This window comes from Ursus americanus, chromosome 26 (assembly GCF_024610735.1).
Source record: "Ursus americanus isolate L20-20 chromosome 26, mUrsAme1.1.p, whole genome shotgun sequence".
Classification (NCBI taxonomy): domain Eukaryota; kingdom Metazoa; phylum Chordata; class Mammalia; order Carnivora; family Ursidae; genus Ursus; species Ursus americanus.
The window spans coordinates 1,301,324-1,326,041 of NC_142152.1; the positions used below are offsets into that span (position 1 = coordinate 1,301,324).

At 43.5% G+C, this 24,718-nt stretch overlaps 1 protein-coding gene across 1 annotated transcript in view; it reads left to right on the forward strand.

The window, feature by feature from the left end:
- Positions 1 to 24,718, forward strand: part of SLC35F4 (solute carrier family 35 member F4) — a 227,331-nt gene that overhangs the window by 179,871 nt on the left and 22,742 nt on the right. Inside the window, exons 2-4 of the mRNA XM_087855954.1 lie at positions 13,154 to 13,339; positions 17,752 to 18,049; positions 23,371 to 23,590. Coding sequence (XP_087712080.1) covers positions 13,154 to 13,339; positions 17,752 to 18,049; positions 23,371 to 23,590 — 704 coding nt within the window. The remainder of the gene's footprint in view (positions 1 to 13,153; positions 13,340 to 17,751; positions 18,050 to 23,370; positions 23,591 to 24,718) is intronic.

Here is a 24,718-nt window from a genome sequence, read left to right on the forward strand (position 1 = left end):
TCATATGACACAGCATTTTCTTATCTATCTTGCTTCAATTTATTGAGCTGATCTCTTTGGGAAATGTTCTAAAGTTGATTCTAAGTTTCCTTTGGTTTTCCTGGGTTGAAGTGAGTATTTTGGAGCCCTCAGGACAGGCCTTTTTACCGTATGGCCAATGAATCTCCACCTGCTGTTGACTCAGTGCCCGGAGCAACTCTGGAGAGCAGTGGGGTTGGTGTATCACTGAGGTTCTCCCTATCCACCTTCACCTAGGAGTCAGCCAGCCCCCTTCCGGGGGGAACACTTGCTTCCGGGTGTTCGACAAAAGTAATGACCAGCCACATCCCTGAAGAATGTCCACCATTGTGTTCTTACAGGGCAGCTGGCAAGAATTCCAGAAAATCTTCCTAAACCTTCCTAAATCTCTCCATAGACCCCTCCCTGAGAACAGAGAGTGTCAGTCATAGAGAGGGCGACAATACAAGGGAAGTAGTGGGTGGGGACATCAGAGAGAAGGGGGAAAGGACAGGAGAGGAGGACAGGAGTGGGGTTGGGTGCACATGAAGGCCCTGGGGAGTCCATCTTTGATGGGGCTCTCAACTTGGAGCCTCCAAAGTTCTTATGGCTGGTTAGCAAAAGGGAAATTTACTGGCTAGATTGGGGTGGAGAGACTCAGAACCTTGAAAAATATGCAGGAACTGAGGGCCTTCACAGCTGAGCAGCCGGGGACAGGCCTCCAGGATCCTGCTGTTTCCATCGCTATCCACCACCAGGTTGCCACTGTTGCTCATGGAACTTGAACCATCCTGGTGTCTGGAGATTTAAAGTTCTGGATAGGAGGGTCTGATGGGGTGAAACCCAGTCATGCCTGCCCCTATTGTTGGGGGCAGGGAGAGGTTTAAACCTCTTAAAGAGCCTCCTTTGAGGGGAGGGGGTGGGGGAATGGGATAGGCTGGTGATGGCTAGTAAGGAGGGCACATATTGCATGGTGCACTGTGTGTTATACGCAACTAATGAATCATCGAACTTTACATCAAAAACCAGGGATGTACTGTACAGTGACTAACATGATATAATAAAAATTAAAAAAAAATAAAATAAAAAACAAATGGGTAAAAAAAAGAAAAGTGCCTCCTTTGGCTTCCATTGTGGGATATGGGGCACTTTCCCAATAAGGCTTATGTACCTGGTGGGGGGATGGTCCCCCTAAATGAGAAGGGAGTTGAGTGCTAGGCAAAAGTAGGACAGACGCCCAAGGTATTCACATTAAAAAACATTCAGGGAGTTGTTAATGGGGCTTAGAGGTTTTTTAAAAAATTGTTATTTGTTCTTTTGCAATGAAAGACACTTCCTATCATCTGGGAAATTATTTAAGACCGAGGCTATCACCAAAGAAAAAAAATGTAAAGGCAATTTTATAGTTTTCTGCTGATTCATATCTAGGATCTGCCAAATAGATTTAACATTCTTTCTTAGGTACCTTGGGAATACTTAAAAATCCATTCCGGATTTCTATGAATGTTCAGCAAAAATCATCAAGGTTAACCTATAATCTAACTCTCCAGATGATGAAGGAATCACAGGGCTGCGGTAGTCAGAGACTGAGGATGGGCAAGGTAAGAGGTAGCTGGAATTAGGAAAACAACTGTAGACCTAATAAAACATGGGTGTGGTTGGGACTGTAGTTGAGGGAGAGGTGACATCCTCGAGCAGCGCTGAGGAAATTAATGCTTGATGGTAGATGGAGATGTAGGTCCAGAAATGATCTAAACAACACGGTTAAGAATGATATTTTGTTTGGGAGAAAGGAGCCACAAGAAATGTAAGGGGGTGGGGGAGGGGAGGAACAGAGAGAGAATCTTAAGCAGGCTCTACACCCAGCGCAGAGCCCGACACTGGGCTGGATCTCAGGACCCTGAGGTCATGACCTGAGCTGAATCAAGAATTGGATGCTTAACCGACTGAGCCACCCAGGCGCCCTGCCAACCTCTTCTTTAGAGTATGAATTCAGAACATGTGTTTGACAAATATATGGGTTGCCCAAGTACAAATGAAGCCCCTCTGGCCTACAGCGGTCCCAGGGAAAAGGGTGCTCTGGTTGCATCACACGAGGGTGAGACCATGACCAGGAAGAATAAGTATGAGCAGTTTACAAACAAGACACTGTTATTGTTGGTGTTTTTTTTACTTTAACCATGTGAAATGTCTGGATCTTAGCAGGGAAAAAAGGGTCCCACTGCCATACAGGTTTCTAAAGGGGAAGTCCCATCTCTCTTTAAAGAGCATGTTTTGCTTGAACAACTTCCAAATAGATGTCTTCCTTCCAGATTCTGTCTGCTCAGTGCATTCTGCCTTCTCCTGCCAATGTTGCCTTCAAGAGACTCTGCTTCCAACTCATCATCCCTCTTCAAAATACCTCTTTTGCTCTCAACAACTAAAAGGACAAAATCCCCACTTTCCTTTGTTGGAAGCTGTTCTAGGCGCTCTTCCTATCCAAACCCTGCCCTGTGCTAGCATCTGCTGGAATCTACCATCCTCTGCTAAGTGTTCTGTAACTGTCCAGGCTGAAATTAATCTCCCTGCTCTCTGAACAGTAATTGTCTTTATTTTCTGTACCACAGAACTATTTCCCCTTCATACAGAAAGAGCTCAACAATGCTGACGGGCTGAAATGGGAAGGGCAACAAATTACACTGGAAAGAATATGAGCTTTGAAACTGGACCAGCCTTGACTTTTGAAAATCCTTATTTGGGCTGGTGAAGATCCATTTTCCTCCTCTATAAAGCAGGAGTAGTAAAATCCTCCCTACAGTATTTGTTGTCAGGGGATCATATATGTAAAAGCTCTTGGCACATGGTAGGTGTTAAATAAGTGCTAGACATTTTTATTTTTACGTTGTAAAAATAGCAAGCAGTGACATACTTTTTAGTTTTACAGTTAGTTATTGGTAGAGAAAATAAATCACATTCCAGATAGAATAAATTCATACTGTTTTAGGGACAAGATGTGTATAGCAGAAATAGAACAATTATTAGTCCTTTCTTCCAATTACGGGTTTTAGGTGAATAAAAATGAATTAGGTTTTAAAAGAGTTTTAAAAAGGTCACTTTAATATGCATGCGTATGTACCCACACATTTCAGATTTACAGCTTGAAAATCTAGCTTTTAGTTAATGGACATTTGATTACCATTTGCAATAAGATAATTAGCAAGTCTGAAAACATTTCTGATACAAAAAATGTGGATAATAATATAATCAACAGTTTATTTTAAAAGATATTTCTTTATGAAATGAATCAAGAGTGTTCAGGGGTGCCTGGGTGCCTCCGTCAGTTAAGTGTCTGCCTTCCGCTCAGGTCATGATCTCAGGGTCCTGGAATAGAGCCCTGAGTTGGGCTCCCTGCTCGGTGGGGAACTGGCTTCTCCCTCATCCTCTCCCTCTGCTCCTCCCCCTGCTTGTGCTCTCTCTCACTTTCTCACAAATAAATAAAATCTTTTTTAAAAAAGGTGTTCAGAGCTGCAGAGAGTGGATAGTATGTGATAAGTAAAGCAGTGCTGTGCTGGGAGGGTTTGGGCTTTAAAGAATAAGGTGGTACAGATTGAAACAGAAAGTTGGTATAGTGCTTGTGAAAACATCCACCGTGCAGACTCCTTTCAATAATTCTGGGACTAAGTGTTTACCTAATAAGTGAGTAACTTTTTTGCAAATTCCGTATGGACCTCAATGAAAACCCAACCAATATGACAGTAAATACTCCCTCACTACAAGGAATATTTGCTGCCATTGTAATTTGATGAAATATGAGTTAAAAAATAAGCTGAAATACAGTTCATCACATACTCTTTTGTCGAATTGCTGATACTTTATCTCTTTTTATAAGACAAAATGTCGAAGTGATGATTGTGGCTTCCAACCAACTCCAAGTCAAAATTCAGGATTACATTTCTGTCTTCGATGCTTCTTCAGTGATTGTAACATCTTCACAGAAAAGATCATGAAGAAACACACTTGTAAAACATTATTTTGAAAATAGTCAAAGTTAGTTTTATGCTTAAAGTATGATTTTCAAGAGATTGGTTGGAAGAATCATCAAAGAATCATCAATCAAAGAAACTTAAAGCTAGAAGATCATATGGTCTAGCCCTAATTTTGTGATTGTAATATTATTGTAGAAGTATGGTAGATCAGATGCCTTTGCCCTTCCAGATTCTCTTTCTACCTGCCCCATAACCTCTCTCTACTTGCCCTTCTTTGTGGAGGTTGAACAACAAGGACTTCGGAAACAGGCTCTCTTGCCCCCTGACTTCGGCCAACTGATCAATGGGGAGTCCCTAAGAGATATCAAAGGAAAGGTGTATTTTCAGGAAGCCCTAGCTGGGTGCCTACCTTAATGAAAAGTCATAACTCATATCAGGCAAGCCCCTCCTTCCAGATTTTTCTAATCACTCCCTCTCCTTGTCCCTTCAGACCCAAGTGTGATTAGAACCATTGCTACACCTGGGTACTGCCCTCTCCCCTGTGGTATCACATGTAGTGGTTCTCAAATTTTTCACTTGCATTGGAATCACCTGGAGGGCTTCTTAAACCATAGGTTACCCCCACTGCACTTTCTAATTTAATAGGTCTGAGGTGGCTGCTGAGAATTTGCATTTCTAACAAGCTCCCAGGTGATGCTGCAGTGGGGGGATTAGGGAACCCTATGGCCCAATAGCCCTGTACCTTGACCACCTTTTAAATAAAGTATCCTAATTTGAGTTTGCTCTCTCTTGCTTCTGGAACCTTGACTTATATAAATGGCTATGAAAAATTAGTTGAAAATAGACAAGGTTTGTTTTATGTTTAGAGATGATTGGCAGGTGCTTATTTGAAAGAGATGTTTTATATATATACATATATACATATATATATACACATCTATAATGAAATATATATATAATATATATATAATGAAATATTACTCAGCTGTCATAAAGAATGAAATTTTGACATTTGCAACAACATGGGATGGAACTAGAGGGTATTATGCTAAGCAGAATAAGTCAGAGAAAGACAAATACCATATGATTTCACTCCTATGTGGAATTAAGAAACAATACAAAAGGGGAAGGGAAGGGAAAATAAAACAAGAAGAAAACGGAGAGGGAGGCAAACCATAAGAGACTCTTAACTATAGGAAACAAACTGAGGGTTACTGGAGGGGAGGTGAGGGGGATGGGGTAACTGGGTGATGGGCATTAATGAGGGCACTTGATGTAATGAGCACTGGGTGTTATATGCATTTGATGACTCACTGATTTTACCTCTGAAACTAATAATATAGTATATGTTAATTAAATTGAATTTAAATTAAAAAATTTTTTAAATCTTTCGATCAATGGAGAGAAAGCTGTAGAGATTTAGGAAACCGTTGTGCTCAGTCGTTAAATTTCAGAGTATAAAGAACACAGACAAAGAGAGGTCCAGTGATTTCCCTGAGAGGACATAGCCAGTTGGTATCTTGCCTTTCGGGGAAGTCTTTCCAGGATACCATGCTGCCTCTGGCCATACAGCTCCACGCCTCCAACCCCACTTTCCTTCCCCCCCCCGAATTGTATTTGCATTATCTCTACCTGTAGGTTTGGGCACCAGGGCTCCTGTGGTGTTTCAGGTAAGTGTGCACCCCAGCTTGGGGTGTGTGAAGACCTGCAGCTCACTGTTCAGTATAAGCTTACTAGAACCAAGTGTGTCATTGACTTCCGTGTTCATGCGAGAGGAGACTGGACGGCAGAGCTCTTCTTAGAACGGCATCTTAGAGTCTGGTCTACTGTCTTCCAGGTCGTCTTGCACTTGCTCACACGGAACCTTACCTGACACTGTTTCTCACCTACTTTCCAAAGAGCTTTCCCTAGTTATGCTTTATTGCTTGGCTTTTCAAGTTGTCACCTGAGAACCCTACACCTCACACTCCGGGTAGGCAGTTGCTTTACTCAGCAGCTGTAGTTCTTCGCCTTTTCTGCTTTGACGTTTCTAAGTGGATGCCCAAGGCCCTGTCTGCCCAGCCCCACCCGCCCTTTCCTGATGTTGTCACCATGTTCTCTGGCCACAGAGGTTGGACCAGGTGTCAGTCTAAGACACAATAAGATCCTTCCTCAAGATTTTTGATGCTGGGAAACTAGATTTCTCCCAGGAGCTTAAAGCTGTAAGACTGGAAACCTGGGAGCTACAAACAACCAAATTTTCTGCAAAGAAAGGCAAACAGCAACCAAGAGAGGAGACATGAAGCTGGCACCTGCAATGAGAGATGGGGGACTGTTTGCCTACACCACGCCCCAGTCCCAGGTGTTCCTCAGGTTTGGGGACATTCCTAGCTGTCCTGTTCCTTGGTTGCTAAGCTCCTAAAAACTCTCCATTTTTGCTAAAACCGGTTGAGTTTGGATTTCTATTTATGAAGTCTGACATTCTAACTGATAAAGTACCGCTAATGGCCATTTTTGTTTACTTGTTTATTTTTTGTTATAATAGTCTGCATTTATTGAGTACATTCCGTGGACCATTTAACCTGAGCAACACTCCTCAAAGGATTTTCAAGGCTTGTTTCTACTCAGAATTCAGCATCTTAGAGTTGCAAATCTTACCACTGTCTCACAGCCAGCTCTTTACCCTCTGAGTATTTGCTCCTGTGGTTGCCTCTGCCTCTATTGCTTATTCCTCAGTGTAGAACTCTGCCCGGCAAAGCCTTGCTCATCCTTCAAAGCCAACTCTGATGTAGCTACTCATAGAGACTTCCCTGCTCCAGGCAGAATGAATCACTCCCTTTCCTCTTGCTCTCCAATTCACATTAAATTATGGTTAATTGGTTACACGTCTAACTCCAATACTATGTTGAGAGCTCCATGCAGGTATGGACCGTGTATCCTTCATTTGTCTAACTCCTGTTCTGAACATAATACCTGCCCTAGAATGGGTGCTTAATAACTATTTTTTGAGTTACATCGATTTGGGGAACACGCAGAGCCTAACCAGTGCAAATGAAGAAATTATATTGTTGTGCTTGGACAAATACGAAAAATGGCACAAGATGGCCCTACTGCTATGGCTCAGGTGAGCAGATGTCTTTGCGGGGGCGGGGGCGGCATCTGGTGTGACTAATGAGAGAGTTCCAATTATCACTTCTAATACAGTTTACTCTCAATACCTATTAAAGTCTGAACACTGTTCACTAACTGAATTTGCAATGCCCAGGCACTCACTGTGGCATAGAAAATAGAAAATAGACATGATTTATTTCTGATCCTTGACTGCACCCCAGGTGACGTTCTGAATATTATTTTTGTCAGAGGTGGCTTTCTAGTAATTGAAGGGGACACGACCATGTAGCATGGGGCAGTGGTTCTGTTTTCCAGGATTGGAGATGACTGTTTCATGGCCCAAGCCCTGAGCACTGCCTCTGGGCTTGGCTCTGAAGTTTGAAGTTTGCCTTTTTAGGACAATGATTTAAATGTCTCCAGTGGCTCAACTGCTCGTGGATCTCTTCCAGAAATCAACCAGTGTGAGGCAACTGGCAGCAGGAAATGGGTGTTGAGCCTTACTGCATACGGACCAGGAGGTACAGAAGCCAGAATGTAACAACACTTCAGTGAAAATGAGGAAGCAAGAGAAATGACTGACGAATGGCTTATAAATCCAACACTCGCAGCCGCACGTGATTTACGAACTTCTTAGTAACTGTGGCCGAGGTTTTATCTCAATCCTTGCTCAGCTACCTTCCCAACCTGTTTTGGGATTTCCTCCTTTCCACCTATAATTGCCAAATGATCACACAATGAAACCTGATATTCCCATAAGAAAACATGAGAAGGCACAACTCGTAAAATAAATTATGAAAAATACTTGAAAGATAAATTTAAAATGACTCTTGGAGTATCTGAACATCGCCCCTCTTGAAGAGCATAAATAAATGAGAGTTCATGGAATTTTAGACAGACTCTCCTCATTGAATTTGAAATATTCAATTAGAACCATAGTTGTGAAAGGCACAGTAAACATCCTGGATGTGTGAAATAAGAACCTTATGTATTTTTGACACTTTTATAATAACAGTATTAACATAGCACTAATTTAAGCATACTAATCAATATGTAATTCTTCTGCTGCTTCTTTGAGTAGCCATACATTTTTTATTATTTTGAATCCAAGATTAGATAATACGTCTTAATTAGGCCAACTCAAGTCACTTCATAATAGATGGTATCGCTAACTCCATTTTTATATACCTCTGCTTGTTTTTCCCAAGACTGAGAAAAAAAGAAAAGGGAAGAAAAGAAAATAAGATACACTTGGTCTGAGACGGGGAGGCCCAGACTGCAGACCTAACACTCACAGCCAAGTTACTCTGCTGTTCTGCTACGTTCTTGTTGGAGACCACGGTTCAGGAACTCAAGCTTTCTTTTTCTGGATATCCCTGCTTCTTGGGGTTCTGATTTGATTGCTTCAAGTGATGACTCACACAGTACGTGACGTGATTAGTCAAAGCCGAACTAAAGCCAAGATGCCATTGCTATTTCAAGATTTTGCTCTTCATTTGATGGTTTCTACCATCTCAGAAGCACCACACCAAGACATAGCCTCTGTGACCAGAGAGGATGATAGCCTCTGTTCTTGCCCTTGTATCCGCGGAAGTAGAGAAACTCATAACTTTCAAGGAAAAATACATGCACTCTGAACAAACATAGGCAGCTAAGGAGGCACGGTGACTGAATGTCACGTGGTGTCCTGGGTGGGGTCCTGAGACAGGGGAAGGCCATTAGTGACAAAGCTAGGGAAATCTAAATGAGGTTTGGAGCGTGGTCAATAGTAATTGCCAGTGTTAATCTTTTTATTTTAACAAATGCACGAGGGGGGTAGATGCGAGATGTTACCATTGGAGGGAACTGGGTAAAAAGCACATGGGAGCTCTCTGAACTCTCTCAGTTTTTCTGTAAATGTAAAATTATTTCAAAATTAAAAGTTTATTGAGAGAAAGAGAGAGGGAAGAACACAGTCTCCGACATCAGGCAGTTTCTGCAGATGGAGAGAGTGAAAGCATTCACACAGGAGAAAGTTAAGCATTGGGGCAGCTGGTGCAGGACGGTTGCCAAATGAGGCCAGACGGTAAGAGCTCAAAGGACGTATAGGTGCATGTGATTTACCAGCAAAGACTGCGTGAACCAATCAGGACTTGATCGCAGTGTGCAAAGATGTGGGCAGATTCAGAATGTTCCAGGTAGAGGAACAAGAGTTAAAGGCTTAAAGCTTGTCAGTAGTGAGAGGAAGGTGTCAGAACACAGCCAGAACCAGCCTCGTTGGAATGGAGTGTTCAGCTTGGAGCTAGCCCTGCTAGAGGTCTCAGTGCAAAGTGAAAATGTAGAGCCCCTTTTGCAAAAGCAGAAAATGGCTTTTTCCTTTCTTATGTTCTCTCTCTTTCTCCCTCTCTGTCTCTTTTTCCGCTTCACCATCGTGTTTTTCATTTGTTATTTAACATCTGCTTCCTTGGACATGGAGATACTTGCTGGGTGAGCACAGGCTCCCGCAGACACGGAGGGTCTCACCCTGAGATCCCAACACGCCCTACACCAGTACCCAGGTCCCCATAGGATTGCTAAGCAAAGACATGGGAGTGGTGACTGAAAACCCACCCCAGGAGGTGGGGAGGCAACAGGAGGCAAGACCATGCCTGAGCTGAGGCTCCAAGCCCCAGCCCCCTGTGTGTGCTCCATTATCCCATTGGAAGTCACTTACAAAAAACAAATTGAAAGATAAAAGAAATCTACACATTCAATGCAATGCCTATCAAAACACCATCAACATTTTTCACAGAACTGGAACAAACAATCCAAAAATTTGTATGGAACCAGAAAAGACTCCAAATAGCCAGGGGAATGTTGAAAAAGAAAACCAAAGCTGGGGGCATCACAATGCCAGACTTCAAGTTCTACTGCAAAGCTGTAATCATCAAGACAGTGTGGTACTGGCACAAAAACAGACACATAGATCAATGGAACAGATAGAGACTCCAGAAATGGACCTTCAACACTATGGTCAACTAACCTCTGACAAAGCAGGAAAGAATATCCAATGGAAAAAAGACAGTCTCTTCAACAAATGCTGTTGGGAAATTGTACAGCCACGTGCAGAAGAATGAAACTGGACCATTCTCTTACACCATACACAAAGATAAACTCAAAATGGATGAAAGACCTCAATGTGAGACAGGAATCCATCAAAATCCTAGAGGAGAACACAGGCAGCAACCTCTATGACGTTGGCCACAGTGACTTTCTGTTAGACCCATCTCCAAAGGCAAGGGAAACAAAAGCAAAAATGAACTATTGGGACTTCATCAAGATAAAAAGCTCTACATGGCAAAGGAAATAGTCAATAAAACTAAAAGGCAACCTACAGAATGGGAGAAGATATTTGCAAATGACATATCAGATAAAGGGCTGGTATCCAAAATCTATAAAGAACTTATCAAGCTCGACATCCAAAAACACAAATAATCCAGTCAATAAATGGGCAGAAGACATGAACACTTTTCCAAAGAAGACATACAAATAGCCAACAGACACGTGAAAAAAATGCTCCACATCTGTCATCAGGGAAATACAAATCAAAACCACAATGAGATACCACCAGTTAGAATGGCTGAAATTAGTAAGACAGGAAACAATAGCTCGGCGAAGCTGTGGAGAAAGGGGAACCCTCCTACACTGTTGGTGGGAATGCAAGCTGGCGCAGTCACTCTGGAAAACAGTACAGAGGTTCCTCAAGAAGTTAAAAATAGAGCTACCGTATGACACAGCAATTGCCCTACTAGGTATTTTCCCCAAAGATACAGATGTAGTGAAAGGGGCACATGCACCCCAATGTTCACAGCAGCAATGTCCACAATAGCCAAACTGTGGAAGGAGCCAAGACGTCCTTCAACAGATGAATGGATAAAAATGTGGTTCACATATAGAATGGAATATTACTCAGCCATCAGGATGAATACCTGCCATTTACATCGACATGGACGGAACTGGAGGGGATTATGCTAAGTGAAATAAGTCAATCAGAAAAAGACAATTATCATATGGTTTCACTCATATGTGGCATATAAGAAACAGCATAGAGGATCATAGGGGAAGGGAGGGAAAACTGAATGGGAAGAAATCAGAGAGGGAGACAACCACGAGAGACTCTTGATTCTGGGAAACAAACTGAGGGTTGCAGAAAGGGAGGTGGGTGGGGGATGAGGTAACCGGGAGATGGGCATTAAGGAAGGCACGTGATCTGATGAGCACTGGGTGTTATACGCAACTAATGAATCATCGAACATGACATCAAAAACTAATGATGTACTGCTATATGTGGGCTAATTGAATTTAAATTCACAAAAGAAAGAAAAATAAAAGAACGTCCACACGGCAACTCTGCACCGTAGCGGGGGAGGCGTGTGAGGTCCTTCTGAGCCCTGTGTGGCTGCACTGTTTGCAGGCCCATGAAGCCAAGCCACCTTGGGTGGGGACGTGTGGAAGATTAATCAGGATCAGAGGGGCTTAGCCCGTGGAGGATCCTGAAGGCTGCATTTTCCTCTGTAAGAGTGGATAGAGGCCAGATGTGATGGAGGAGATACAACCGAATTGGATTTTTGTGACCAATCCAATGGGAATGTGTAGAGTGGACTTCACCAGAGACACCGTTGGCAGTTTCACTAGTTAAGAATTCAACAGTCCTTAAAAAGTTAAAAATCGAGCTTCCCTATGATCCAGCAATTGCACTACTGAGTATTTACCCCAAAGATACAGACGTAGTGAAGAGAAGGGCCACATGCACCCCAATGTTCATAGCAGCACTGTCCACAATAGCTAAATCATGGAAGGAGCCGAGATGCCCTTCAACAGATGACTGGATTAAGAAGATGTGGTCCATATATACAATGGAATATTACTCAGCCATCAGAAAGAACAAATTCTCAACATTTGCTGCAACATGGACGGCACTGGAGGAGATAATGCTAAGTGAAATAAGTCAAGCAGAGAAAGACAATTATCACATGGTTTCACTCATTTATGGAACATAAGAAGTAGGAAGATCAGTAGGAGAAGGAAGGGAAGAAGGAAGGGGGGGTAAACAGAAGGGGGAATGAACCATGAGAGACTATGGACTCTGGGAAACAAACTGAGGACTTCGGAGGGAAGGGGGTGAGGGAATGGAATAGACTGGTGATGGGTAGTAAGGAGGGCACGTATTGCATGGTGCACTGGGTGTTATACGCAAGTAATGAATCATGGAACTTTACATCAAAAACTAGGGATGTACTGTATGGTGACTAACATGATATAATAAAAAAATATTATATAAAAAAAAGAATTTGGGGCGCCTGGGTGGCACAGCGGTTAAGCGTCTGCCTTCGGCTCAGGGCGTGGTCCCGGAGTCCTGGGATCAAGCCCCACATCAGGCTCCTCTGCTGGGAGCCTGCTTCTTCCTCTCCCACTCCCTCTGCTTGTATTCCCTCTCTCGCTGGCTGTCTCTATCTCTGTCAAATAAATAAATAAAATCTTAAAAAAAAAAAGAATTCAACAGTCAATCTTAGGAGGAAAAGGGAAGAAGCAAGTGTGACAGTTTCCTTCCCTTGAGGTAAACTATTTGACTGTGTTAACAGTTCTAATTCAGAACAGATGTATCAACCCAAACACCATTTTCTAAAGTTCTTTTTTGTTTGACAGATTTATCTAAAAAGGCTCTTTATCTTAGGGACACAGACCTTGCCAATATAGAATTTTCTTTTTAGTAGCTCCTCTTTTAAAATCAAAATGGAGCTCAATGAACGTCCCATCAGGACTGTGATTGCTGCTGCCATGTGTCTTACTGCCAAGGCAGTAAACTGTTCGGGGGCGCCTGGGTGGCTCAGTCGGTGAAGCATCTGCCTCCGGCTCAGGTCATGATCCCGGGGTCCTGAGGCTGGTGGCGGGGGTAGGGGGGGGAAAAATCCCTGCTCAGCGGGGAGTCTGCTTATCCCTCCCCGCCACCCTGCCCCTAGCCCTTACGCATTCTCTCTCTGCCTCTCCCTCTTTTAAATAAATACATTTTTAAAAATCTTTTTTAAAAACCTGTTTCCTTTTTCCTCTGGGCAGTTCTCAAACTGGTATGAACTCTTTCTTCCCAGGTACCTCCAGATCATCGGTTACTCGATGTAAACCAGGAGCCAACTGCCCCAGTTCCCACAGTGGCATCAGTAGACAACTGTCCCCTCTTTCTGTCACCGAAGATTCTTCTGCTCCTATTCTTGAACTTCAGAGCCGAGGACCCTCCGGAGTTTGCGGACACAGAGTTGAAAGGCAGAACAGATCAGGTACGCCGGGGACTGCCTCTTAAATAACAGTACGTTTAAGTAACCTTCTCCCCAGCCATGGAAGGTCGTGCCATTGGCCCAGCACGCAGGGATGTTACGTGGACTCCGAGGGGTGGGAGTGGGGAAGGTTCATCATGTGGAAGAAGGGAAATGTATCGGTACGATCTGGTAGTGGCGTCAGCGTAGCGGAGAAGCCGAATACCAGACTGTCGTTGCAGGGCTGCACCCATGATTAAACAGGGACACCCTATTAAGTTTATAAGGTAACTAGTCTTCTCATCTGAAGATGTCAAACGCCAGCATCTTTGATCTCAACCGTGGGATGCGGTAACAGCGCATTCCCTCTCTGAGAATAAGAACAGCAGTAATATCACGGACTCTGCTTTTGCGCTCATCAGGACTGGTGGTCCTTGGAAGCCTTCTAGTTTTCCCAGTCTTAGACCTTCTTCAGGACAGCGCACTGCCTCCCTGATCAGCATTTCCTGGTCACTCAAGAGCTCCAGGCTTTCCTCACATCCGCCTGACCACACTCACCAACTCCCGGGTTACTCGGGTTACTGGAATCGCTAGGTGAATCTCAGAACTAGATCCAGGGATTCCCCAGCAAATTTATCATTTTCTGCTGCAGCTGAGTCCACGAGGCTGCCGCCCACACTGTCCTTCTTGGCGGTGGACACCTTATCACCTTCCCCAGAGAACGTGCCCGAGTGCCCAGTGCATACGCACTTCCTCTGTCACGTGACCACACTTGCGTGTCTGCAAAGAGCGAAACGGTCGCACGCCAACAGATGCTTTCCTCTGGCCGCCATGTCTCTGTTCTTTTGTTCGCCAGTTACCGTATTTTGGGGCCACCTTTAACATGCGTGTTCCTCCTTTCCGATGTCAACTCCTTTTGCTCTGTGCATAATCACCTCCTCTCCTTCTGCCGCCTGCATTTTCAGTCTCTCCTTCCACTCATTGCTTCGGCTCGGTCAGTGACATATTAAAATCTCTTGCATCCTTAAGAACAGTAATAAAGCAGCAAAAACAACAAAACGCTCCATCCAAAATAAATGGTTAGTTGAAAGTAAAACAGAACTTTGAGAAAACTGGCTTAAAAAAAAATAAACAAGAGAGTGGAATTCAGGGCACTTAGTATGGATGGGGGGCAGTCAACAAAGGTATACAGGAAATAGAAAAGCCTCTTCTGGGGCTCTTCTAATTTGAGAAGAAGTTTTTTTATATAAGAAAAGATATTTTTCAGGGCACCTGGGTGGCTCAGTCGGTTAAGCGTCTGCCTTTAGCTCATGATCCCGGGGTCCTGGGATCGAGTCCCGCATCGGGCTCCCCACCCAGCAGAGAGCCTGCTTCTCCCTCTCCCTCTGCAACTCCCCCTGCTTGTGCTCTCTCTCTCTCACTCACTCGATCACAAATGAACAAATAAATCTTAAAAAAACAAGAAAAGGAAAAGGAAAAGATATTTTTCAAAAAGTGACAATATTTTCAAATAGTATCTCAGTAACCGTTGACCCAAGGCTGAGGTTCTTTTTTAAAAATGAAGAAAATGGCTCTTAAATCTTCAGGAAGTTTTAATTGGCTTTAATAAGTTGCAGTAATATTCCTATTATCCCAGTTATCTGCAGAGTAGAATGTTCCAGTTAATTAAATATACTGGTTAATAAAGACTTGCCCTATCTATCATAGGCAGACTACAAATTTTAAAGGCTATACCATTAAAGATCGCATGGGACATAATTTATTCTTTCTGTGATGATTCCGAAGGCACTTGGGGATATTCCAGCGCACCGAAAAAAAAAAGGGGGGGGACTAGTCTGAAGAGCAGCTCACCATGCTTTCATGACTGTTATATACTTAACCTCAAAATGAATCCCATGAGACAAATGTTATCACTGTTTGACAGATAAAGAGGCTAAGACTGGAATCAAACATGAGCTCAGGGCCATACAATGGTTGCACTCATGTTTCCAAATTCCAGTGGCTTCTACCATTAATGACTCTAATCAAGTTTCATGGTAATGGTTGGAATTCCTGGCATATCAGTTTTAATGATGTATATGAAACAATATATCTAAGCAGGACTATAGAGAATTTAAAATGATCAGAAAAATGAAAGAGCCCTGGAGATCCAGTCTTTCTATGGTATCGATGGATGGTAAAGTGAAAGAATCGGCAACAATTAAATCTAGTTAGCAGAAGAAGAATGGGTCAGTGCTATGGAGGGATGTCATCAGGAGGACTGTCTGTGATATGATGGGGGCACCAAGCAGTCTTCAAAGAAGGTGACAGTGAGGGCAGATATCAACCGAACGGAATACTGAGAACCTTTGTAGAATCATTCCTCCTTTATGAGATGGGTCTTGAGAATAATGTAATCTGAAGTGTCACAGAGTACACCTTTCTCTTAGGCGTCACTCCTCTTAAGCCTCATGCAAGACCACCATTCCTGTCAGGAAACAGACATTTTTCTCCAAATCATCTCTGAAACTTCCAGTGCTTGAACGAAGAGCTCAAGCCTGAAATCTAGACAGAATGAGCATTCAGAATAAAAGATTTGGATGCTAGAGTCATACCAACTTGGGTTCAACCTTGGACAACTTTTAACAGAAGTCTCAGTTTTTTTCATCTGTAAAATGGGAGTGATAATACCTACCTTCACTAGGTAGGTTCATGTTTCCTTCCCAGCCTCCCAAGACAAGAGTCTCTTATTCTATCCTCTCACTCGTTTTATATTTTTCCCCTCTCCTCTGCGCATGAGTCACGTGGTTATGGAGAGGATTTGCAGAGCTGTTATCAAGAGCAGGTGTTGTCTATACGCAGTAAAGGGAGCTAGCTGGCTCACACTTCCAGACTCAGGTCAATGTCACTGCTTTGTGGAAGTTTCTCCTGATCATTTCACACCCCATCCCTTAACCAGTACTTCTTTTCTGCCTCCCCATGGCCATGTATCTGCTGTAGTTGGCCCTATCACACTATATTGGATGTGTTTCCTGGCTTACCACTGGGCCATGAGCTCAGGTCTTTCCTCTTTGAACCCTTAGGACCCAACTAGCTATCTAGCTCCTGGTAATTTCTATAAGATTTTGTTGAATACATGAATAAAAGAAGACCAGTTTTCATCTTCTAGAGGCCTAGGTTCTGAGAATCCAGTGCTGTTTAGAAGACTTGGAAGTCATACAGTAATTGCTGTGTTTGTCATTGCTCAGTTTATATTCCCCAATTCAAGGCTTGCTACCTCTCCCCCAAATAATTATGTCAGAAAGCCTTGGCTGGGTGAAAGTTCTTATACCCCAAGAGGGGCAGTCACGCCTGGCTCACTAAGCAATAGGACCACATTCAGTGGGAGAGAGAGAGCAGGTCTAGAGAGATAAAGTGAGAAACCCGTCCACTACCACTTACAATCTGCGGACCACGCCACTCTCTTAACCCCTAGGACAAACCCTGTGCTCAAAGGAGCTGCCTGGAGACAGGAAAGAACTTACAGACAATTCTGCCTCCCTTCCTTCAGGATTCTAACACCTGGGATCTCAGCTTGGGGACTCAGGGTGACCCTGCTCCCTTTTAACCTCCTGACAGGTGCATAAATTTATTGTGTTGAACTTGTTTTCTCTATCAAGAGAGAAGGCCTTTATGATTGTCACTTTCAGAGAGTTTTGTCTATTTTAATGTAAAAAAAATGCTACTAAATTTTCTTGGTAAATGTAAAATTACAAGGCAAAACTCATTGTGCTCCCAGAAATAAATTAAATTGTAATTTGTTCCGAGGTGGGAAATGACTTTGTATAGTCAGGATTTGCCCTGTTCTTGGAACACATTGCTTTTCAATTTAATAGTCAGCTTTGCTGCAGCTTCAGGGGGAAAAACCATACCTTAGTAGAACAACAAATACTTATTTCTCACTTACTTTTCATGTCAGCAGATACAGGGCTGCTTTGGCTGGGCTCTGCTCATTCTCCCACAGCGACTGAAAGGGCAGCTCCTACTCGGCATTTTCCATTCTAGTGACAGAGAAGACGAACAGGAGAGTTTAGTGGGACCTCGTGATGCCTCTTAAAGCTTCTCCTGGGAGGCGTCCTACACATCTCTCTGTTCATGTTTGATTAGACCAAGCAGGTCATGTGGCTAATGCCAAGGTCCTCGGGGCTGAAATAGGTAATGCTTTTACAAGGGTGCATGGAAGGACAGCATAGCATCCACCAAGTTCATGAGCATTGTCGTGGCCTTGACAATGGATGGGGGTCGAAATCCATACTGTACCTTACAGAGCAAAGATTCAGGAGAGAAAGCGAGCCAGAGTTATTAATCTCTTGAAATGATGGTAAAAAAGCAGAACCCTGGTGATTCTACTGTCCTCTTCTTTGGTTGCTGTCCTATAACCTGATTTCCACACATTTGTATTCCTTTCCTGTTTTCAGGGGATGATGGAACACAGACTCATCCTGAGAACAGCAGCCAAGAAAACCGAATCAAGGCTCGCTGCCGGTCCTGCACGTCTGTGGTTCTGAAGGCTGTCTGGGGACTCTTGATCATCTTGTCAGTGTCATCGTCTTGGGTCGGAACCACACAGATTGTCAAAATTACTTACAAGAACTTCTACTGTCCATTTTTCATGACTTGGTTTTCAACAAACTGGAACATTATGTTTTTCCCAGTCTATTATTCTGGTCATCTGGCCACTGCTCAAGAAAAGCAGTCTCCGATGAAAAAATTCAGGTAGGTGGCATGTTAAATGGCCAATACAAGATGCTTTAAAATGATTTCATGAAAATATGCATAGTTTCATTTCATCTCTGTGGAATATGAACTGAGTTGACTTGGGGAGTGTGGAGACCCAGGATCTAAGGTTAGTCATGACTGCACGAGCACTAGGGAACAGAATCAGTCCCCCCAAGAAAAATGATGGAATGTCTGCCACATGCCAGGCACTGTGCTGGCACTTTTGTCGCTCTTGTCTTAATCAATCATCATTGATGGTAACATGTACCTTTTCAGGTGGTGGTGTTATTCTCATTTTAACACTAGAGGAAACAAGTTTAGAAAGGTTGGATGACTTGTCCAAGGTCACACAGGTCTAAATAACAGGATCCAGATTTAAATCCAGAATTAGCTCCGAAAGTCATGTTTTAAAAGAACACCCAAGTGTCTCAAGCCCAGAAAAAAAAAATGTATTAATAAGATTAATTGTTACAAAAACATTTGCTCAATATTCTGGACACTGGGGTACCTAAGTGGATAAAATGATCTGGTTCCCCAAAAAAGGAAGTTTGGCCCTGATGGTTTAAAGATTATTTATTTATTTATTTATTTGACAGAGAGAGAGAGGGAGTGAGGGGAGGGACAGAGGGAGAGAGAATTCCAAGCAGACTCCCTACTGAGTGGGGAGCCTGACTCGGGGAGCCTGACGCAGGGCTCAATCTCATGACCCGAGACCATGACCTGAGCCGAAACCAAGAGTCGATGCTCCACCAAGTGGGCCACCCAGGTATCCCAGCCCTGAGGTCTAGAAGACGCTGTCCTTTGCTGGCTAGGAGCACATGGGGCCTTCACTGTTGGTTCACCAGCTATGAACTTGGTAGTGCCATGGTTCTAGCAATTGCTCTGTGCTAAACTTGGCTTCTGCAGCCCCATCTTGGAGAGCTCGGGAGCAGGACCAGTCCGGCACAGCACTCAAGGAATAACTTCCAGGACAGTCACTCTAATCACGGAGATAAAACAGTAGTCAAAACCTCAGTGGATGGGGGCACCAGGTGGCTTGGTCATTAAGCATCTCCTTCGGCTCAGGGCGTGATCCCAGGATCCTGGGATCGAGCCCCACATCGGGTTTCTCCGTTGGGAGTCTGCTTCTTCCTCTCCCACTCCCCCTGCTTGCGTTCCCTCTCTCGCTGGCTGTCTCTTTAAAAATAAAAGAAAAAAGAAAAGAAAAGAAAAAACCTCAGTGGATGGCAGTGGGAGAGGGACAGTTCTCTACACCAGCCTGTTGTTCCTTGGAAGAATGACAAGAAACTCATCTTGCAGAAGCCAAAATCACCTTTCTTTCTTGCCCCTGAACTTCATGAAAAGATGTGCATTATCAGGCTAGCCTTAAAAACTTAACAAACTGCAAAGGGTGTATCTTCAGCTTCCATTTTCTATCACCACCTTGGAAGCGCCTGAGAATATTAAAGTCCCACTGTGAGCTGATATCCCCCGGTGTCCATGATTATTCAATTAAAATTAAACAAAACCTATATAAAAGTAAGAAATATTTTCTGGTTTGGAGGAAAGAAATAAACCTTACACCTGTTTGTGATTGCTAAGGATACTTTGTATTTGATTCCCGTCAAAATAGACATGATGTCGGGGCATAGGGTCTTTATTAATAACAATATTTCATAAGTGACTATAGGGGACATGATTATCAGACTAAAATTCTCCCTGTTTGAACATAGTTTATCCAGTATGTATGTTCTACTCCAATGCTTGTATGGTCTAGACACACATGCTGATAAAAACAAGAGTTTAGTATGGGGTGTAATACCTCAGAACCCCTCAAAGCAAGCCAACTTGGTTTTATTTAAGGTAACACATTTACAAGAGGCTGCTGCTGACAGAAATGTTGTTTTGGGAATCAACTGCATCTCCACCACATCTCTCATGTCTGACTAGCTCCAAATTCAGCGAAACCTGTGATTTGACAAGACACGTCCACTTGTTAGTGCACGCAGGGTGAAGTTGACCGTTTCTGAAACCAAATCAAAGAGCTGTTATTGTCAAGCAGAAAACATTGTCTTTGAAGGGAATACTCTCCAGAGGCCCCCTCCATAGGAGAGGTAAACATTGCCAGAAAATTCTGAGATCCTTGATCTTGTTTTCTTTGTAGACTCATTAACACCCTCTGCCAAGAAGGCACTTCCCGGAGCTCTCATGGCAGAACAAGGGGAAAATAGAGTTAGTGTATAAGAGTGGAAACAGAATTTGTCCCATAGCATTAGAACTTCTGACTATTTTCTTCTTTTCCCTTGAATGGTATGAAAGGATTTTCAGTTTTTTTCTTATCACTAACATCAAAAGAATTTTCAATAACGTATCAAATTTAGATCGTAGGGATTGTTCCTTTGGAAATTGTTTCTGATATTACAATCAAGAGCATTTAATTGCATCACAGGAATTTAAAATTTAATTAAAAAAATTATAAACCATAGTTTTAATAAGCGTGTTTTCTTAAGGAAAAAAATCTCTAGAAAGCATGAAACTAGAGCCGAAGATATACTCATCCATGCCAGGCACCTATGACATGTGCGTACGACGTCAGCTGACATGTAGAAGGCGTCAGTAACTAGCAGGTGCTGTAGCAGTGTTGAGCATGATTCAAGATTTATGTATTTTATTTTAGAGAGCAAGAGCCCATGAGGGGGGGCACAGAGAGAGAGACGGGGAGAGGGAGAGAATCTCAAGCAGACACCCAGCTGAGTGTGGAGCCTGATACGGGGCTCAATCCCATGACCCTGAGATCAGGACCTGAGCTGAAATCAAGGGTCAGATGCTTAAATGATGGAGCCACCCAGTGGCTCAACGCCCCAGTGTTGAGCATAATTAATTTATTAGGGTCCCCCAGCTTCTAAATAAGCTTCATTCCAAGCTTTGCCACCTGTCTATGCCTCTTGCCTAGAAATTCTGATCTCATCATCCCAAGGAGAGACCCCTTGTTCCTTGCTTATCTATAGAAATCCTTTCTTTTTCTGAATTGTCACATTTCTGTGTGCTTAATACTTAAATAACATAAGGTCCTACACCGGTGACCTGGCGTTTGAATGGAGAGCATTTGGAAGTCCTGCTATAGCAGTGACAAATGGGGAGCAGGTTGGCAGGAAGAGAAGGGAAAAAGAGGGAAACAGTAAGGAAGCCAACACCAGGGGGACAGGTGGGGCCAGGTGAAAAGAACAGTCTCTGCCCCCCTGGGGGAGGGGGCTCTCCCTGTCACCCTGTGCCTCCCCGCGGGGTCAGAACGTGTGCTCTCCTGCATTCGAAGTCTTTGCTTAGAGCACTCGACCCAGCACGACGGTGGGCTCTGGGAAGGAAGAACCGTCACCAGCCAGGGTCAGCCATATGGAAAGAAATCCTTTCCTCAGAAATGTGTTTGTTGCGGTTCTTCGTCACTGTGTATTTCAAAAGCCACTCGGTCCTTGCAGATGTCAGGATGAGCCCACAACTCTCAGCTCCAGCTGTCCCTGGCAGACTTTCTCACGGAGCAGGTCCCTTTGTGAGAACGGACAGGAGGGGTGTCCTGTGCCAACTGCCGCTTGGGTGCACGTGGCTCTGGCTCAGCGTCTGTCCTTGGCCGCGGGGCTTGAGAGATGCCCTCCCTTTCCCTGGGGGTGTGAGCAGGGGCCATTTCTGTTTAGGAGAGACTTTGTTTTTAGGTTATTTCACCCCTTCCTTGAAGTTTTGTCTCTTTTCAGTTAAAATTTACCTTCGGGACATCACACTCTTGTTTCACAAAAATCCTTCTGTTGTAGTTGTCTCCCACATAAGAAGTAAAACGATCACACAGGTTGCTGTGTGTACCGTATGTATTTTTAACCCTCCGGGTGTCGCAGGCCTACAATTCCCAGCATCCCCAGCTGCTTGCGAGCAGTGTTTACCAGGAGACTTGACACTGAAGGCCATGCTCCCGTTCTTAGAGCCTCGCCACTTTGTCACTCCCTCCCTCCGTGGGGCCCTCCTATGGGGGAAGTCACTTCATATGTGTGAAGCAGACATTGGCTAGAGAAGACTTTGGTCTGCAATACTTTGAGGCACAATTGTTTCTCTTCAGAAAAAGCTGGAAGAGAAACCAGAGCGAGTACTAACTAGAACCATGTAGATGTCACATTAGTAACTTGTTGCTTTGGACCAGATATTTATACTACTCTTGAAAACACACTGCCTGGCACGTGATAGTTACCCAGCAAATGCTCGGATGTTCATGAACAACTGAGTGGAAAAAATAAAGCCGAGTGATCCCAATGGCGAGCCTGTTGCCGGTCCATAGTCAGACAAGCACTGTTATCCTATCACATCGTTATCGCCTGTCTATACTGCTAGTTTGAACATTTTGATTAAAATGGCCCCTTGGGTTAAATAATCAATTTAGTCAGAAATCAAACAAAGCAAACATTTAACTGAGGTGATTATTTTCACACAACGAATTCAGATAATTCCTCCAAAACAGCCAAATGTGTGTATATAAATACAACCTGAGTTCAATTTTTAAAAATTTTTTTTTATTATATGTTAGTCACCATACAGTACATCCCTGGTTTCTGATGTAAAGTTCGATGATTCATTAGTTGCGTATAACACCCAGTGCACCATGCAATACGTGCCCTCCTTAACACCCATCACCGGTCTATCCCAGTCCCCCACCCCCCTCCCCTCTGAAGCCCTCAGTTTGTTTCTCAGAGTCCATAGTTTGATTTTTTATTTACTTATTTTACCAGTTTGGGGTCACCATGGAAGCTTTCTTCATTTTTTTCTGTCTTGAAAATGCTAGAGGAAAAACAAATTGGTCAACTGGGGGGATACATTAGAAAGAGGCCTTGTCCCCTAGGAAAAATAAAATCCTACGCCTTGTGGCCTCCCAGGGTATGTGAGACAGCACGTCATCTCTACCTGTTCACACGGGCACAGCCCGGATGGTCCTGTGTATTCGCCCCTTGGGAAAGAAACTTCTCTCTCGTTTAATAGCTGGTAATCCCAGAAACTCCTCATTTCTGTATTTCTCCAGGCTTCTCTGAGAATGTTCAGCAGCAGCAGACTGGCTGCCCCAGCCATCCCGAGAGAATATCTAGGTAGGAAAGGGCCTAGCTCTGCACCTGGGGAGTCGTGGGCTTTTGTCCATGGAACCCTTTGCCCCCATTGTGGCTGTAGGTGGGAGCCCTGGATTCAGTAAGTTCCACAGATGAACAATGGGTGTTGCGTGTTTGTGTTCTTGTCAGAAAATGGCTGTCAAGAGTTAGACAACCCAAAATGTGTCGCAATTAGTACCTGACAACTAACCTCTTTTTCTTTCCTAGGGAATGCAGCCGGATTTTTGGTGAAGACGGTCTGACGTTGAAGCTCTTTCTTAAAAGAACTGCTCCCTTTTCTATTCTATGGACTTTGACTAATTACCTGTATTTACTGGCTTTAAGGAAGCTGACAGCCACGGATGTCTCTGCTCTGTTCTGTTGTAACAAAGCCTTTGTCTTCTTGCTGTCGTGGATCGTGCTGAAAGACAGGTTCATGGGAGTGAGGGTAATGGCACACTTGATTCGATGTGTGAGGCCACCTGTAATCGTAAATCCTTGGCATCGGGAGAGCTCCTGTGTTTCATGGAATTTCTGTCAAACTTTCCCCATTGGTTCTGAGTACAAAGTGGAATTTGAAGATGCATTAGGACACCCAGGCAATTACAATATCATGAAAGGATAAAGAGATGGTCTCCCTTGGGCAGTCAAGCTGATTTCAACAGGAGGCACGAAAACAGGGAAAATAAGTTCTTTTTTTAGAATTAATGGTGTGATCAACTCCTTCTGTCCTCAGGAAAGAAGGGTCTGAGAAAATTAGCCACAGTAAAGATTATGGTTTTTTTTTTTTCAATCAACATATGTTGGGACAACTCCCTCATGCTTTCCCTCCCCCCGACCCCAAGATGGATTTAATTAACATTGGTGTAAGTAGATAAGGTTACCAAACAGTAATTAAAGTCACTGGTAATGGCACAATGCTGTTAAAAGTGGCTTATGTATCTAGTGTGACTAATCTAGAAATGGAACGAAAAGCAACAATTTGTACTTTGGGGTACAAATCCTTAATTGAACTGTATTAAACTTCCACCAGCCACTTCAGTTCTGAGTTTATTCCTTTCAGAAGTAATACGGATTTGAAAAAAAAAATATTGTGTATGTCCGGTCTAGGTTAGATTGATTGAAAGCCAGGTAGACTTAAGGAGCCAGCTCTCATTCATGTAATCAGGCATGCCACCATGATGAAAATATTGAGAAAATCATTTAGAAAGAGGTACAAATGAAAAGCCTTGTCCCAGAAGAAAACATCACACACTGATTATTCTCTGAAAGAGATGTCCAAGCCTGGATTTGAAGCAGATCTTTCTATGAAAATATTGTTCTTGTTGCAATGATTTCAGGGTCCCTGGCCCCCTAAATGCTGAAATTAATACGATAGAGAGAGTTGATGATAGTCATTAACCCTTAAGACTTTTTTCAATAGCAAATTCTGATTCTGTCTCGGGAGAGGCTGCTCAAAAATTCGGAACTGAAGCTTGACACGGACAAGAAGTAGAAAGCTCTGCTAGAAGCAAGATGAGAAACTCCGAGCCAGCCCGGGATCGTAGACCATACCCGGATGTGGCACCGCGTCCTC